General features: G+C 30.2%; 1 protein-coding gene across 1 annotated transcript; it reads right to left on the reverse strand.

Annotated features, from left to right (window-relative positions):
- Window positions 1–17648: 17648 nt before the first annotated feature.
- Window positions 17649–18713, reverse strand: LOC111294848 (putative receptor-like protein kinase At5g59700). Its single transcript, XM_089742979.1, has one exon. The coding sequence runs from the start codon at window positions 18711–18713 to the stop codon at window positions 17649–17651; it is 1065 nt and encodes a 354-aa protein (XP_089599105.1).
- Window positions 18714–19205: the final 492 nt, after the last annotated feature.

Here is a 19205-nt window from a genome sequence, read left to right on the forward strand (position 1 = left end):
ATTTTGGAGAAGAATTGGTGCCATAACAGTTGATATTCTCATTTTATGTAAGATTTGAAAATTTAAAACATGACATAATAACATGATACAAAAATGATTCGAATAAAAGATATGAAGTTGATATGATTTAAAATTTTAGTAAAAATTATATATGAATTTAATAAAATAAAAAAAATATATATTTTATATTTTCGTAACAACACGAATTATAATATATAATTTTCGTGTAAAACACAATATGAATACATAAATTATCAATATTTTACATGACATAAATATATGAATTGCTAAGTTAAACATATGCTATAATAACCACCACAGGCTACAGTGACCGTATGTTACAACAGTGAACATTAAAAATTATGCCTATAAATAAGCTATTAGTTTGCTAAGTATCTTGTGAAGAGAGAACATGAAAAATCTTTGAGAGTAACTGGTGAGGAGAGAGTATTATTAGAGGCATTTTATGGTTATAAAGATATTATAAACTTTTTCTTTAAAGGATAATTCATCAACAAAGCAGAGATAATTTTGTTATTTTCGATCTAAATTGATATGTCGAGCCGACCTGAAGTATTGGGACTCACCTCAGCTCCGTCACCTTGACTTCCCACCTAAAGGCATACGAGAACCTTGACTTGTCATCCCCTAATTGGGCTATTGTCTGTCAGATCAAGTTGGGCCAGCAATGTCAACCTTATACTCTTTATTCAAGCTCGGGTAACTTGGACTCAAAACTCTCATCATACATGTATAAATAGATCGATGAAATTTCCTTCTGTCTTTTCTTAAGAATTTTTTACTATTTCCGAGCGTTGACTTGAACATCAAACTACAAACACCAAAGAAATTTTTAGTTTTACTTCTAACCGACCCCCAAACTTGTGATTTCATATTTTGGCCTCGTTAGACAACCCGACCCAAACAAGTATATTGTGAGGTGCCTTGGGAGAGTAGAAATAAGGTGAAAAGGTATCCTCAACCTAGAATACCTATGGAAGGGTACCAAGAAAGGTACCGACATAGGGAAGAACTAGAGTGTGTTATAGAAAGTATAGCTCTTAGGAAATAAGCTGGTGATTTTTTTGGGAGTGTTAAAACATTTGTACTCATCTTAATTTTGAAAATTTTTTGTCGTTTTTATCCGTAAATGTAGGTGTAAATTTTAGTGTTTTTGTTGGTTGTTAATTTCGCATATTATTTCATCATGTATGTTTGGCATCCAGAGAGAGCGGTCATATCACAATAATGGTATTATTGTTGGGGAAAAAGCTTCCTCAGATTCCTAATACAAGCGCCATGGAAATCTTTTGATTCTTCTATATATACTACAAGGCATTCAGCAAGAGAGGAAATTGAAAATCCTTGCTGATGAAAATGAGAGGATTTACCAAGAAGATCAAGAAACTGCCAGACTGATGCTAAAGATGATGATGAATAAAGTGAAAGGCTCAGCCTTGTATGAAGCTAGCCGCTATGATCATCTTGAAATGAGGAAGGAAGGAATTGATGAAAAGAGATCATGTTTATTATTCATATGCGGTCAATGATGCTGGCGAAGCTCCACTTAGCTGCTGAGAAAGGATTTTTCATTGCTGTAGTTCAGATGTTGGACCAACTTATCAAGGTTCTGAGAGAGAACAGCTCTACATGTAGCAATGCTTTGCAAACATCAAGGTAAAGTACTAGTAATTCTTTGAGTAGGGATGCAGCCCAACAACCAATCGAATCCCCTGCATATCCAGCGTTTTTATCATTGTTCTAGATGGTCCGAAAGTACCAACAAGATTTGCTGTGCATTTTTGGCGCTCACGTACTATTTACACTATGAATTTGCGTATAAATACGTTTTAGTTGTAATGTTTTAATGAGCAAAGATTAATAAAACTTAAGTGTTTTAAGCTCTCCCAACAGTGGTCTTTCAATTATGTTGAGCAAGACAGCAGTCTTATATAAATTGTAAAAATTTTTTTGGCAAAGGAGGGGAGAGAATATTCTAACCAATGAGATCTTAATATATAGCCATATATGAATTATGATTGATAAAAACAATAAAACTTGATTTATCTCGTTAAGGTTTTATATTCAGATATCAAAATTACAAAATTAGGATTTATAAAATAATAAATAATATAAAAATTTGAAACTTAACTCAATTGATTCATAAAATCACTTTTAAAAAGTGAAATCTAATAAATTTGAAATTTTAATTTTAATATTAACAGTCTTTTCTTTTATCTCAAACTGCTACTTCTTATGTGCTAAAAGAATAACATAACTCGTTATAGCTCAAGTCTAATGAATTTTCATATAAAAAAAATTGATGTCTTCCAATCGTATAAATACATCAGTCTTACATCACCTTGAATGGCCCGACAGATCGGCCTTCGCATCTTAATCTTGGTTGGTCATCTTTTCTTTCGTTTGAGATAAAATCTCACCTTCATCATGAACTATAGATGCAATGGGGATTTAAAGAAATAGGTATCTTCTACCATATTTAATGCAACATTTGGTCACTCCTTAATGTGGGATTTAACTCAGAACTTGTTTAGTCACTAACACAATTTAATTGAAACTATAATGATCTACATACAGGCAAGAACTCAATCCCACTAGATCCAAGGTCACAGGTGTGTTGCTACCGTCTGATGCTGCCCTTCAAGCTCCAATTTAAGACTCACACAATAAAAAAAATAGAGAACTACTCTTTGCCTCTAAAACTGAAGTTATGAAACTTGATGGGCTGACCTCATATATATAAAGGTGAGAGTAGAGACATCTCCTAACATGTTAGTTAAAATTGATCCATCTGATTATGGGTTCAAATATAGAATTAAATCGAGATTATATTTAACAAATTTTCATACTACTATTTGGGTATATTATAATATGGTACCACATCAATTGCTCATTAATTGACGTTGATTAATATAATTTAGTATATAATGACTTTATTAGCCCACTGATATACGATAAATACAACAATATCCTAATTAGACAACACAAGTTACCAAACTTGAATACAGATTAACAAAATGGTCATGAACAGAAAATTTCAATATGAGTATATACCTAAATTATCATACAATAGAATGAACATTTATAAGCACAAAATACATTGTACCAATAGGGTACCAATGTGTGAACTTACATGTTCTCTACAACATAAAAATATTCATAAACCTCAAAATGCACTATATTGATAGAATACATGTATGTAGACTTATGAATATTTTAATAACAACAATAGCAACAAGCATTTATGAGTCCTCAGAATGCACTGAACTAACAGGATATGTATACACAAACTCATAAACATGTTAGAAGTAGTAGTATGATAGTGTGAAATGGAAATAATATGAAAACAAAGTTAATATCCACTATTATTAGGTCATTCGCATCAAAATCGATTGATGTGTCATTTTAAAAGAAGCATATGAGACTAATCCTAATTCTCATCCAATAGAATGCCATACCCAACAGAGTGTGTGTAAACAAAATATATGTATGATAAATAAAAATCCATCCATCACAGTTGCAACTGGTTTCATTACATGGAGCTCCTACTAACGCAAAACAACAGAAGTTTTGACAAGCCCTAAATAAGTGTTTGTTGTAAAAACACTTTAACAACCAAAATTAGTTAGTATTTACACTAGAATGAGTTTTGTAGATTATGCGCTCTACAATTTGCTTCAATATTGGATTCCATTTCTTTCTATCTAATATACTGAATGATGCTATATATATTATGATTATGAAGAACTCTTACTATTTGAGAGAAAGTTATTACTGTAGATTTACCATAAAACATCTCTAGCTACTTTGGAATGAAAAACCAAGAATCTAGCCTTGAAATAAGATTCTGTAGTCAACAATCTAACATGTAGCTCCACATTATGCTACATGCTTCACCTCGATTATTGAAAATGCTATAAATGTTCATTTCATACTTTCTTAAAAACAACTCTTTTAGTCAATAATATCGAAATTGGCTTCACACAGCATATATAATCAACATCAAATATCCGGCTCAATCTAGAATGTCAAATCATTGATGTTTAAATATAGAATTGCTAAAGTTTCTCCAAAGTACATCTACAACATACATAACATCAAAATGTGTATGAGCATAAATTTGACCACCCATTCTTGAGGCATACTGAATGTTTGACATGAGTTCTTCTACTATCGCTATGAGGACTTTGAAGTTTAATAGTATGTCACCCTTTTACAATAGGTACCTTAGCAAAAAAATGACAATGCACACCAAACCTACTCAACACATACTGAATGTAGGTTTAAGATCAACCAAATATGCCTCTATATCTATCATAGAATTTCTCTTAAACTAGAATAAAACCACACTTAGATTTTTCACCCGAATTGACATGATATATATGGTTATGTCTCAAACAATAGGTTAATGTTTTTGGTTGCTATACAATATTATCAATGTAGAGTACCAAAAATACACTACTCTCACTAAACTCTTGACATATGCATTGATCACCAATGTTTTTCTTTGAATGACAATCTTATCAAACATCAATTGTCACAAATTGAATGCTTTTTGAGTCCACAGATGGACTTCTCAAATCTATAAACTGAATGTTCTATCATAAAAAACCATAGAACTTTTAGATTACTCCATTTAGACGTCTTCGCTTCTAACTGATATAGCTCATAACTGTATGAGCCATTAATGTCATAATTAAAAAAAAAAAATCAATGGTAGAAACAAAATAAAAGGATTCTTTATAATCAATTATTTCTTTTGTTTAAAGCCCTAAACTATAGAATTAACTTTAAACCTTTCAACCTAGCTTATGAAGTCCTTTGTTAATCTTGTAAGTTCAATAATCGATTGAACTTTAATAATGTGCTCATTCATTTTGATCTTATGCACAACTATAAAACATAAATGCAATCTCATAATGCTTACCAAATATCCAACTCACAGAGTTAAGATCAACAAAAGCATCATAAAATAGAACAATATCAAAAGACACATGAATATTCATTTTTTTTTTATAAGTTCAACTGCAATTTTAGAAATGAGTTAATTAAGATCAATTGTTGGTTCAACTGCTTGTGGCATTTTCCATTAATAGCTAAATCACATAAGGGACTGGCATAACAATAATATGTTCTTTTATGATAATGACTTTATGGAGTTCAAAACCTAATACTACCATTATATAAATCATCCTCTAAATAGATTTCATAGTTAGACCTAATGATTTTAATATTCATGACAAATGATAGAATTTAGAATATCTAAAGTTGATGCAACAGCCAATAGAATGCCACTAATAGTTTTTCAAGCAAGTTTCCTTGATTACGAGTTATGGACCCATAAATCAATATTATAACTTTAAACTTAGAAAACGACTTAAAAATCGACTTCTTGTCTGACCATAATTTACAACGACTTTAGGAACTCATTTGCTTAGACTATGATTTAAATTGAATGTTGTAGTCTCAAAGGCTTCATTCCATTTGACATTTGAAAATGTGGAATGCTACAACATATATCGAACCACACCCAGAAGTGTTTGGTTGCCTTTTATTGCGACTTTATTGATTTTTTGTATTCCTAGCACGACATATTTGACGTTAACACCACAATCTTGCAGAAAACTTGACAGAGTAGTCTAGGATTTCGCCTAGTTTTATCATACAATGGGATTACCTCTTATTACAAAATTATTCTCTTTCGATATTTCAAACATAGCATATTAGACGCCAACACCACAATCTTGCAAAAGCTCGAAAGAATAGTCCAGGATTTCGCTTAATTTCATCATACCAACCATAGTATTCATCATCTATATCTTATCTTGTTGCCTTAATTTTGTGTTTTGAATGCTTCAATAGCAGATTTAAAGAAAAAAAAACTTTAAGGCTTCTATATGGTTAGACTTCTCACTCTACATGACCAAAACTTGAATGGTCTTTACTGAAGGTGATAAAATGCTTATATCTATTAAAACTAGTAAGTGGAAACAATCCACAATTGTTGATATAGATTAGTTCCTAAACTTCTCCACACCTACTAATCATGATCGTTTATTGGCAGTAATATTTTTCTTAATGCAATCTACATGTGTGCCAAATTAGAATGTCCCTAACTCTTATGCCAAAACATGGTAGATTTCTCGTCTATTCTGTCAAGATTAAAACCAATGAACACATCATTTATTATATACACAATTGAAAAAGATTGCCTATGTTCACAAATATCTTCCCTTAATTTGGTCTATAGTTGCTTGCCAATTATAGGATTTGGCTTATCAAAAGTAGCACTAGCATCCAACGATGAAAAATTAAATGTATTGTATCTAGATTGGATTGAAACGAAAAAGTTTAATGGAATTCCTTACTTCACTTTCCAATCTTGAAAACTTTTACAAATTTCCCTTTTGCGCCTAATTTATAACAAAACTAAAACACATTCCAAATTCCTCTAATTTCAAGATTCAAAGCCATTCATGGAACTAAAATAGGAAGTAGGCTTCATAGAATTCTTCTTAAATGACCTTTAATGGGATCTTTTTTTAATGTTTTGTTTGGCAATAATGCTGACTTGTATAATTTAGAGGATAAAATGAGATTGCCAATTTATAATATCTCTATATGGTTACAACACTCATGATATTTCAATCCCACATTCCATTCTACATTTTATACGTAGATTTCACATTATCACCCCAAAAAAAAAGCTATTAAGAAATTTATTACAGTAAGAACTGGTCTATTATTTCAACATTGGTCATTTTTGGAATGTACTCATGGAAACCATCTACCTTATCCAATATGGTAGTAGTGGATGGTATATGGGTTTGACATTTTATCCTTATAGAACTTTACAAAAATGAATTTTTAATAGCATCTTCAATTATCAGTATATAAAACATTCAATCTGATGTATTCACTAATGATATATACCTATACATGATTAGACAATTTTAATTAGAATATCATGGGCTTATCACCCGAATCAATATTTAAGGTGATCGACTCTTATATCTATTCCCGAATTTATTATACCCAAAACCATAGAGAGTGATACACATCATTTATCTATATTAATCCGGTTAAATGATAGTTGTAGAGACAACACCAGGATTGGAGGCTTTATAACATAACTCAAACTTTATCATGCATGTAAAACAGAATCATGCCATGAACGTTATTCTATTAATTCTAAAATTTAAAGGTTTTTTCAAAATATACTATAAAAGATAATATAGAACTGTTAGATATAACCTTGGAATAACTTGATATCGACAGGATGTTGAATCATTCTATACCCTAACCAAAATCCTTTTCTTCCCAAGTATATTTTAAGGTTTTATCATTTTAAGAGACCTTAGCAAATATTACAATCATAAGGGATTTGCTTTATTATTATTCTAAAACAAATTACAAGAAAAATTAAAAAAATCTTCATGATCACTCCCACAACAAATGGGCTTTACTCAATCTGATTAGTAATTTGTGTAATTTAAAAATATTCACAAAATTGTTATACCAAAATTTAACTACAATAGAAATATGTTGTAACCAAAGTATATACTGAAAATTAAATATGATAAAATCAATTAATTTGATTTACTGTGAATATTTCAATTATAAGGCAATTTATTAATTAAATAGGTTTTTACGAAATTAAATGAATTACTAATGGAATGGGTATTTTTTAGTTATCGAAATTAGGCTAACTATAACTCCTAAATAATTCATTCACCACCCATTTAATTAGACTAAATACTTTATAAAATGGAGCCATTAATTTTAGACTCAAAATATTTTACCAAAAAATTTTAACTAAAATGACCTTAAGCAAAATGGCCAAAAATTAATTAAATTAGACTTAATTTTAGTTTCAACAAAAATTAGTCTAAACAAAATGACTAAAATTTTAATTCCAACAAGATGACCTAAACTTTATAGCCCTAAATGGAATTAAAATTAAATTAGCCTCAATTTAATTTGATGTGGTACAAGATCAAACAATTTATTGGGCCTAAATTATTAACTAAATAACCATAATTAATTAAATTAATGGCCCTTAGATTCAATAATTAAATTTGACCTAATCAAAATAACCCCAACAATAATTAAAAAAATCTTAATTTCTATATATAAAAAAAAAAACCTAAACCTAAATGGCCAACAGAGAATAGCTTCAAAGGAAAAAATTAAAGGGAAAAAGACCCAAATCTAATAAAATAAAAAGGGTCCAAAATTAAAAGGGCCTAAAATTAGAAGGAGATCACAAGGAAATTAAAGAAAATTGACTCATAAATTTTGAAATTTCCTTTTAAAAATTTTTTTTTTGATAGGTGAATGGGCAAGCGTGCTATACGTGCTTGCAACAAACACACAATACAGGTTGCACACACACATCCATGTGCCAAGGCCTTTTTTTTGCCTGATTGCTCTTTTTCAAATTTTTTGACCCGACCTAATTCAATTCAAAACTCACCATTTTCATATGATTTTAGAGCAAAAATTCATATTTTAACCCCTTCCAAGCTCTACAACAACAAAATGATAATTTGGAACCTAAAAACTAAAAAAAAAAAAAAAAAAAAGAGAGAGAGAGAGATAGGCAAAACTTCAAAAGCTTATTTGAGCTTCAAACGACAACACCACAACAAATAAAATTGGTTAGTGACCTCCACTGTGAGTTTGGCTTTGATACCAACTATTGGATTTAGCCCAGAAGTTTACCAAGTCACTAACACAATTTAACTAAAACTAAATCGACCTATATGCTGACGAGAGCTTAATCTTGCTAGATCCAAGGTCATAGGTGTATTGCTGATGTCACAATCTTTCTAATGCCATTCTCTGGGCTCCAATCAAAAACTTGCATAGTACAAGAAAAGAGAACTACTTTTTATCTCTCAAACTAAAGTTATGAAACCAAATAGGCTAGCCTCATATATATAGAGGTGAAAGTAAGAACCTCTTCTAACATGTTAGAAAAAATTGACCTAACCCGTTAAGGGTCCAAATACAAAATTAAATCGAGATCACACTTAAAAATAGTCATACTACTATTTGGCTATATTAAAACATGATACTATTATAGACACTTAATTTTGTTCGAGTCGAATTTGTTCAATATTTAGACTTGATTTTAACATTTTGATTTAAGCCAACTTAAGCATTTTAATTGAATTTATCTGATAAAGCTTAATTGGGCTTTGTTTCAAATTAATTATTTTTGGATATCTTTGCATTGGTTCAACCATAATTCAATATTAGGTCAATATTGAATTACGGTTTGAAAGCCTAATTAAAAGGCCCAAAAGTCTAATTGTAAGCCTAAATCCATTTTTAAAGCTCAGTTTCATTTTATTAGAATTTTAAAATTAAAAAATTAATTATTAAATTAAAAAATAATAAAAAATCAAAGGCTGATGGTTAGCTGGCCAACTTTTACATATTCATTTCCTTCCTCTAATCATTAATTCCATTTTGAGCTTTCAATTTACCCCCTAATTTTACCTCTCGAGCTTTTAACATTAACTGATCAAACACATCCAAAAAAAGTGGCAACCTTCATCTCCTTTCATGCTAGTACTTTAAATCCAAGTCATTTTTAGCTGTTCATTTTCAACCCTTTCATTTACCCCTTATAACTCCAAACACCAATTGATCAAAAGTTTCAAACCCTAGATAGTAACAAGCCTCATACCCAAGGTACTTCTGTAACCATTCAAAGTTCACCTAAGTCTATAACACGATGAGAAGTAATAAAAATGAGGGGAGACCTCATTAAGAGACTAAAAGAAACTCATTGCAAACCACCCAAACCACCACCCTCTATTCGGCATCTTCTACTATAACCAACCTAGTTTAGAGCCATCTACCAATATTCTTTCATCGAGCCCTTCACATACTAAGCCCACTCTTACTAGCACCTAAATCGCAACACTAGTTAAGACTACCTAGCATAAATGGCCACAAGTAGCACCCTAATTGACCCAACAAAAACCAGTCATCATCTAATCACCATACCCTCACCTATAGCCACCATCACCAAACTAAAGGCCAGTTCCACCATTTAGCCAAAAATCCCAAACAGAGCCTCTTTTTCACCCTTAAACCAAAGCCTATAATTGAAACTAAACAACAATTCACAAAAAAAAAAAAAAAAAAATTAAGAAAAACTAACTATGCCCCACTAATATCACCACCACCACTATTGCTTCACTAAGCCACCATACTTCACCACCACCATTCCATCAACAACCTAACATTCATCAACCCGAACCCAGTGACAATAAAAAAAACCCACATCCCCAATAAGGGAACCTCAGAAAACACATACCTAAAAAAAATAAAAAAAGTTCAAATCAGGCCATTCAATTTTAGGTGTTCCAAGCAGTTTTAGGTTGGTATTTTCGATGAAAAGAAAAGCCATGGAATAGAGAAACACAAAGAAAAAAGAGAAGCAAACCAAGCTATAAAAAAAGATTTCTAGGGGTTTTAAATAGTGATTTCTAGCCTAAATTTAAGGAAATCTGTGAGCTTTTTGAAAAATCTAATCCAATAGGGTAACTGACATGATCAAAAGAAAATTTTAGGCATTTTCTAAAATTTTTTTGATGCTGACAAGTGACAAAACATGTAGCAGCGACAAACTATGGGCAACTACTTGAATCTGGAGAAGGAAATATTTTTTTAGTTCTGTAGAATTTTTTTTGGGAAAAAAAAGGTTCAAAATGAAAAAAAAAATTATTAGGTTTTTATATTGAAAAAGAAAAAAAATATATAAAAAAGATCCGCACGTGGACTCGACTTGGATCCAAGATCCGTGCGTTTGACTCGTTATACCTTTTCTAAAAACTAGCCTTGAATTGACCTTACAAACCAGTTTCAAACTGTCGAAGCTACTGAACCGCCGACCTTCTTTCAACTTAGACCACCAAAACTGTGCCTAAACCGATTTTAGATTGCTTGCGAATCAGTCAAACCATCCAAACCAACAGTGAACTATTATGGAATTGTTGATCGACTTTAATTGGTTTTTTTGGGTAATTTTTCATTATTTCTCTTTCTTTTATGTATTTCTATTGAGTTAATTATTTGTGCATATTTAAATTTTAAATTTTTTAATAGATATATATTTTTAGAAAAAGAGGTGTTCAAAAAAATCTTTAAAAAATGACAATCCTCTTATGATGAAATATTAAGGAATTTCAAGTAGTGATTTTTTAAAAATCTCTAACTGATAATATTTTTCTAAAATACTATCAAAGCACTAGAGTATTTAGAAATATATTCAATATAAAAAGGTTTTTGTTTACATATTTTTAATTGAAAAATAAAAAATATATAAAAAATTTTAAAAAAATAATAAAAAATGAAGAAAATGAAAATTTTATCTGACGATAAGATTATAAAGTAATCTGAGTAGTGATATCTATGAAATCTTTAAAAAAAATTTTTAAATACTATCAGCGTATTGGAGTATTTATAAAAGATTTTTAATATAAAAATATTTTTTCCTTTAAAAAATGAAAAAATAAAAAATAAATTAGTATATATATAAATAAAAATAAATAAGCAAATTTTTTTCTAAAAAATAGATGGTAAACAAAATATGCGTTCCAATATTTCATTATTTGCATTGCATACATGTCATCAGATTTTGAAAAATAAATATGAGCATCCGAGGATGAGATTTTAAGGTAATCTGAATAGCGATGCCTAAGAAATATATAAGTGAAAAAATTTCTTTCAACGCTAACATACTGAAACATTTAAAAAGTTCTATCAATAATAAAGTTATAATTTATTTTTCTAAAAATAGAATAATAAAAAACAAAAAAAAAGCCTAAAAAAAACCAAAATTAACCCAAGTAGATGTTGCTAAGGAAATTATTTTTGAATAGTAAATTCAAGATCATTTTTGTCAAAATTAAGGAATAACATATAATTAATTGGTATCATTTTTTGACAAGCGTTATGAAGGTGTTAATTTTTCTTCATGCGTAACCATACTTCCAAACTCGATTTTGATTTTCATAGACCAAAATTTATCTTTTTAATGGATTTTTATTAATTTTAAACTTTATTAAAAAGATAGACTTTTTAGGTGGCCAATTACATCTAGCAAAAAAGATTAGTAGTGACTCCTTTTGTTTTATAATTTTCATCTTGTGGTTTTCAAAACCATTACTATAGCTTGAAAACTCTATTAAGAAATGCATTTTTTAAAGAATTAGGCCATAAATTAATCATGTGTTATTCTTAATTTTGATTTAATGATTTTAATTGGTATTCAACTTTAATTTCCTTGATTTTTATTTTGTTTTTTAAAAAACAATAATAATAACAAAAACTCACATGCATTTTATTTTTGTTATGTCATTTATTCATTTATTATTATATATATTATTCATGATAAATTGTAAGGCATTTAAAATTAGGGTTCTAATGTTATGTTCTCTCATTCGCACACTACATATTCATATTATGCATGAGCTCTACACCTGGGCTTTTATCTTTTTAGAAGGGAATAAAGTACCTATACTTTCCCAAGGTGATAATCTCTATAATAGCAAGTGAAATACTCCCACTCAAATTGAACACTTCTATTTGTAATCTATAATGAGTGAGAATCGAAGTACCTTACTAATCTTGTGTATACATTAGTGAGGAACAATTTGGAAACCTCTTAGACGTAAATGAATCTAAACCAAGTATATTGTAAGCCATAAAGGCCGACCTTAGTTAGAGCCATGTCAATTCTTCCTATAAAAATTATCCAAATTTAGGACACATTATGAAAAACTAGAAATTTTGAAAACAAAAACCTTTTTTTAATAAAAAAACATTATGAGATGGTGGCTAATTGGAGTTAATTCACCCTGTGCATGTGCAAGATTTGCATTTTCATTTTTTTATTCATTTCATGTTTTCATAAAAATCTTATTTTCAAACCTTTATGCATGCAAGAAAAAAAAATTAAAAAAATTTTATTTGGCATTTTCAATAATAAACAATTATATTTCATTTTGCAAGTGCTTTTAGAAAATGATTATAGCTTATTTATTTTGAAGAAATATACCTAAACCTTTTTTGGTCTTCTTTTTTCATTTCTTCAACAAAAAAAAATATAATTTCTTTCTTTCTTTAAAAAATGTTGGAATTCTTGTTGTTTTATGTGTTTCCTCCCTTTGAAATAGAAAAGAGTTTTTTTTTTTACTTTAAATGTTATTTTACTACTTGCATTTCATGATATTTAACTCTTTTTTATTTTATCATATTTCACATCCATAAATAACATGACATTTGCATGCATTGCATCTCAAGTAAACATATCTCATCATACATATAATATATCAACACATTTCATGTATGTATGTTTCATCAATCATATGTGTATCTTTTATTACTTATGTAGTACATCATTGTGATTCATGCATATGGATTCATGAATAATATGATTTTAATAAAACTTGCATTATACGATTTGTATCTTATGTGAACATATGTCACCACAGCTACAATAGGGCATTGCATTTCTTGCATACACATTTAAAGGTGATGTAATTTGTATCATTTGGACCTTTTACATATGAAATCCATTGTCTTAAGCATCTTTGTATTTCACAACATTCTCTTGCATCGATTATCTTTGCATCATGCACCTATAAACATATCGTGTATATGTAGTATCATGGCAACTTAGTTTGATTTTTTTAATTTATTTTTTAAAATTCCATAAAAGGTAGACATTTGTTTTAATTCAAATTGAAAGCAGAAAATATGAAAAATCAATTAGAGACACGAATTAATGCTTTGGAATGCAATCAAGAGGAATTTGGACATGATATTCAAGAGATAAAACAATAGCTCACCAAGTTGACAAAAATGATTGAGGGATTCAAGGAACTTAATTTGGTTCCTTCTCAAAGGTCCTTATCAGTTTCAGACCAATCAAATCTCAAGAACTCATGGAGTTATGATCAATTGATCTCTGTTAGGTCCAGCACTTTTCTTGAGCATACTAGGAAATTTAGTAGTTTAAGCAATGATCAAAGTTTGGATAAGGTCATGAAGGGAATGAACGATTTGACCATACAAATGAGCCTAAAAGTTTGACTTTCAAGCCAAAGTCACCAAGTTTCATACAACCATTGCAGACTGTTTCAAATCAGGCCCACACTCAAACCCTCATCATATCAACTTTTGACCTCATTTTCAAGTGCGTAAGACCAAACCTCCAAATGCAATCTTCTAGAATCTCACGTATGAACTGGTGTCTTTAGCCTATCATTCTTCAACCACCTATTCAGCCAATTTCCCTAGTCTAAACCTTTGCATCACCATCAAATACTTGGGGTTCTAGCCAATTTGTTACCCAAAAACCACTCAATAAGAAAAAACATACACAATTGGATCCTATTCTCATCCCATATAGAGAATTTTTTCCTTATTTGGTTCAGAAACACCTTATTGCCCTTATGTCTTCAGAGCCTTTAAAGCCTCCATACCCTAAATGATATAATCCAAATGCAAAATATGAATACCATGGTGGAAATATAAAGCTTTCTATTAAAGATTATAAGGTTTTCAAACATAAGGTGCCAACACTTATAGATGCGAAATGGTTCAATCCAGCGACAATAATGAGCTAAAAGATTTAAGGATGATGAGAAAAAGTTGACATAATGGTAGACGTTGATGGCACTCTGTCTTTAAAATATATCTTTTAGCAATAAGTTGCTAGGAAAATAAAGTGTTTTACAAAAAAATAGTCCCTAAATTCTTCTATTCTGTGGATTTTTAAGAAAAATAATCTTTTTGTTTTAAATGTCATAAAATATGGTGTTGTCTTTTCAAATTTGGATGCATGGATTATAATCTTGAATTTCTCTAACTCGTCTCCATTCCAATGATGTGTATTTTATTGAAGAGCTTTATCATTTATTTATTTGTTTGTTCATTCAATGATTCATTCATTCATTCATTTGCATATTCACTTATTAAAAGCCAATTCATTTATGCCTTAGAAAGAAAAAGAGTTTTATTGGGATTAATTTTGGTAATTTCTTCATAGGATTGGGAAAACATCAAATTGATAGGGACATATAGCTTGGATGGATGAAATGGAACAAAAACAAATAAGATGTTGGATAAGACAAAAGGTATAAGGTGAATGGAAAAGACTATAGAAGAACTTGTTCAAGGATAAACTTTCAATGTGACTCATTTATAACCATGTCTGACTCAATGGCTAAATTCTTTTGATCCCACCGATGTTCGTAGTTTGGAACCCTTAAGGAAGAACCCATTAAAAATAAAATGGGATTTAGATGCGCAAAGAAAGTATAGCCTATTAGAAAAAAAGATTCAAGTTATTAAATACGGGGGTAAATCTTACGATGCAAATAAATTCTATCTAGTTCTAGATGTGGTCATTCCACCTAAGTTTAAGGTTCCAATGTTTGAAAAATATGATGGAATTGAATGTTCTAAAACACAGTTAGCTTGATACTATCACAAAATGGTAATGCATGCTTATAATTAAAAATTGCTCATATCTTTCAAGAAAGTTTGATTGAGGCAGTAACCAACTAGTATTATAAGTTGGAAAGTGGATAAATTTGCACTTGAAGGGATTTATTTCAAGCATTCCCAGATCAATTGACCTTTCAAAGCATGAAAAAATACCCTAATAAAAGTTACAAAAAAATATGCTACAAGATGGAAGGAGATGGCATTGCAAGTATGACCATCTGTTACTAATAGAAAAGATGAATTCTTTATTTATGGATACCCTTTATTCTCCTTACTATGATAAGTGGATCACCAATACTTTTTCAGAGTTTGCAAATTTACTATTTGTCGTGGGTAAAATTGAAAATGGAATAAAAAAGGGAAGAATTATAGATGCTAATGATGAAAGAAAGAGAGGTATTTTTGGTGAACAAGCCTAAGAAACAATTGTTGAAGGGCGAAGCAAAGGAAACCTTATCGTGATACAAAAAGATCTTATAAACATTCATTGGTCACTGCATGACAATAATCTATCACAGCCATTTTACGATTCGATACCTTATGCTAGTAGCCTTTCTCAACCATTTTATCTTTATACCTCAATGTCTTTTTCTCAAACTCCTTATCCACCTAAATTTATAGAACAAAAGATCAACCTAGGTTATTTGTAAAGCTATAAAAGGAAAAGAATTAAAACACACCACTCACTTCTAATGTCTTATGTAAAGCTTTTCCATCTACTTATCAATAATCCTACGATTTTCACCATCCCTGCAAAACCTAAAAAGTGTCATTACCTAAAGGGGTATGATCCTAATGCTAAATGTGAATACCATAAAGGGGTCAAAAGAAATCCATAGAAAATTACACTACTTTTAAGGATACAATTCAGTCTTTAATCTGTGTAAATCTTGTAAAATTTAAAAAGCTGGTTGGTGGCTATTACAACTGATAATGATAAAATTAAGGGTCAAGATTCTAAAGCTAAAAAACCAAGTAAGGGCATTTTGTTTAAGTCGGTATATCATTTTAAGAGCATTATTGAAGGTTAAAATTTTGGATTGGGCTTGAATGAATGGATATAGTGCACTATATTGTCCCATGAATTTGTGAATATTGTCATTTGAGGTTTCTAATTTCTTTTAAGTTTTAAATTTTTTTAGGATTTCTCTTGAAAAAATAGCAAAAAGGAAATTGTTGAATTTAAATAAAGCTTTACATAATTAATTTCTAAAACCATAAAAAGAAAAAAAAATGCTTGGAAAGAAAAAAAGAATAAGAGAATTTTTTTTTGTAATAAAAGGATAAAAGAGTATCAAATGAGTTGGTGATCACTATTAGAAATGAATTCGTCCCAATAAACGCTCTCATTCTTTTTCTCCAAACACCCTTATGTCATAAATCAGCAAATGAGACAAGAGCTCTAACTTTTGAATGAACATACATTTGAACTCCATGAATTGAATCTTCACTTGATTATGCCATGACAAAAAATGTAATAATATTTTTCTAGGCAATGAATAATGAGAAAATCAATCAAAATAAAAAGGAAAGAGAAAAGATTTTTTTTAGGTGTTTTAGAAGTTCAAGCAAACACAACACCTTTTTTATAAATAATCCAAATGTTAGTAGTTTGATATGTCAAGATGATACTATAGTCTCCAATATGCTAAAACTAAAATCACACAAATTTCATCAAATGACCTCAAACACATGAAAGCCTTAATTCTCACCCTACCTTATTCCATGTTGGGGCATATTGACCCAAAGAACAAAGTCAACTCATTGCCCTTACTTGATTAATTGTGCCATAACCCTTCTTTTTGATTGAATGATGAACAATTTGAGACCTCAAGTGAATTCATCAATGCGATTGTCATTATTATATAGGCTTTCATTTGAAATGACATGTTAAAATGGGACATTTTCTACGAGTTGTGTATAAGTTATGTGAGGCATGTAAAAAAATTAAAAAAGCAAAAAGAAAAAAAGCAAAATATGATTATGACATCATGTACTTAAGAAATTAGAATAAATTCAAACAAAAACTTAAAAAATTAAAAAAAAAAAGAGAGAGATAGAGAGAGAAAGCTAAAAATTTTGTGCAAAATTAGTTACAAATTGCATGGGTTATTGAGAATGACACTTGGGAAATCAATTATATTAGATGAACCAACACTTATATTAAGCTTATGTGTAGCACTTGCCCTTGTGCACACATCCATAAAATAAGGGGCACCTAAAACATCCAATGTATGAGAACCAAGATGAAGATGACCTGCTGAATGCGTATTGATAAAAATCTCAACATAGATGCCTTGCAGAGTAGATTTACTTAGTATATCACAAAAGTGAAGCCGAACAAGATAGTCAAACCGAGGGTTAACATCAAAGCTCCATGTCAAGTTTTCATTAAGTCTAGGATCATCAGAGTTGAACCTAGCGGCCTTGCCATATAAAGAAGCAGGAGCAATATCCTCAGACACCAATCCTCCAGTAAAATTAACAGCTGTGACATTTGACGCAAACAATCCTAGATTCTTGTTTATCAGATATGCATCATCTGAAACCCAAAGTCGCCATAAGGTATCGTTTTGTGGAAGCACTGTTGAATTTCCCATATTTAGCCTTGCAACTGTCTCCAATGCTAGCGCACACAGAATTCTCTTATAGCCTTTTCGATCTATTGTTCTCGCTTCTTTAGGAATCTTAGGAATTGATAAAAATTCCAAGGCATTGATGAAAGCAAATGAATTGGCAGCAGGGGTAAAAGTAAGAACCAGATTATTAGAAGTAATGATCAAGCAGAATTCCTTAACAACAGAAACATTCCCTAATCGGGGTTCACTAATAAGGGTAAAATTTTGAGCAGAAACAAAGAATTTTGCCTTTCTCATATTGAACTTTTCGAATACAAAAGGAAAGAAATGAAGGCGAATCCAGTGCCTCCCTTGTTCTTTTATTGAAAAACTGTAATGGGAAGGTCTACTGAAAATTTTAACTGTTTGATACAAAGCTGAATCATAGTAAAGTGAGATAGAATTTGAACTAGAACCGACAAAATTATGTTGTGGGGTTGAAAGAGTGTAAGATGAAGAACTGGAATTATTAGCTAAAAATTTTGTAAGGAAAATAGGGTCCAGCTCCATGAAATTGGGTTTGGACCGATCAAAAGCCATAAGCCTTGATCCTTTTTTTTACACAGATCTTTAGCTACTTAAAAAAAAGAAGTGAGGGTTGTTTTAAGGTGAAAAATAAAGTAGTGCCACAAACCAAGAAAAAAAAGGAGAAAAAATAAGCCAAAAAAATAGAGAGAAAAGGAAGAAGGGAAGTTGGTTGAACAGATGTTGATCCGTGGTTTGATTAAGCTGAAATTTTATCAGTAGGTTTATGATTCAGAGTTTCACATTTTGAACGGTGAAGATCAAGTTTGAAACTCTTTAGAAACAAATCCAGAGTGTATTTGTTGAATTACCTATTTCGTAAAATTTCTCCAATTGTCTCTTCAATTGTTGATTAGTTCTAGTTTTAGCTAGAGAAAAACTTTGTCTATCTATTATTTGATAGTGGAGTTTTTTTCTAGTGGTCTGTGGTTTTTCCCTTCTACAGTGAAGGGCTTTTACATAAATCTTGGTGTGTTTTATTTTTTTTACATTGTTGATTGTTGATTA

The sequence above is a fragment of the Durio zibethinus genome, chromosome 14, assembly GCF_047325235.1.
Source record: "Durio zibethinus cultivar Kanyao isolate XHJ-2024 chromosome 14, ASM4732523v1, whole genome shotgun sequence".
Classification (NCBI taxonomy): domain Eukaryota; kingdom Viridiplantae; phylum Streptophyta; class Magnoliopsida; order Malvales; family Malvaceae; genus Durio; species Durio zibethinus.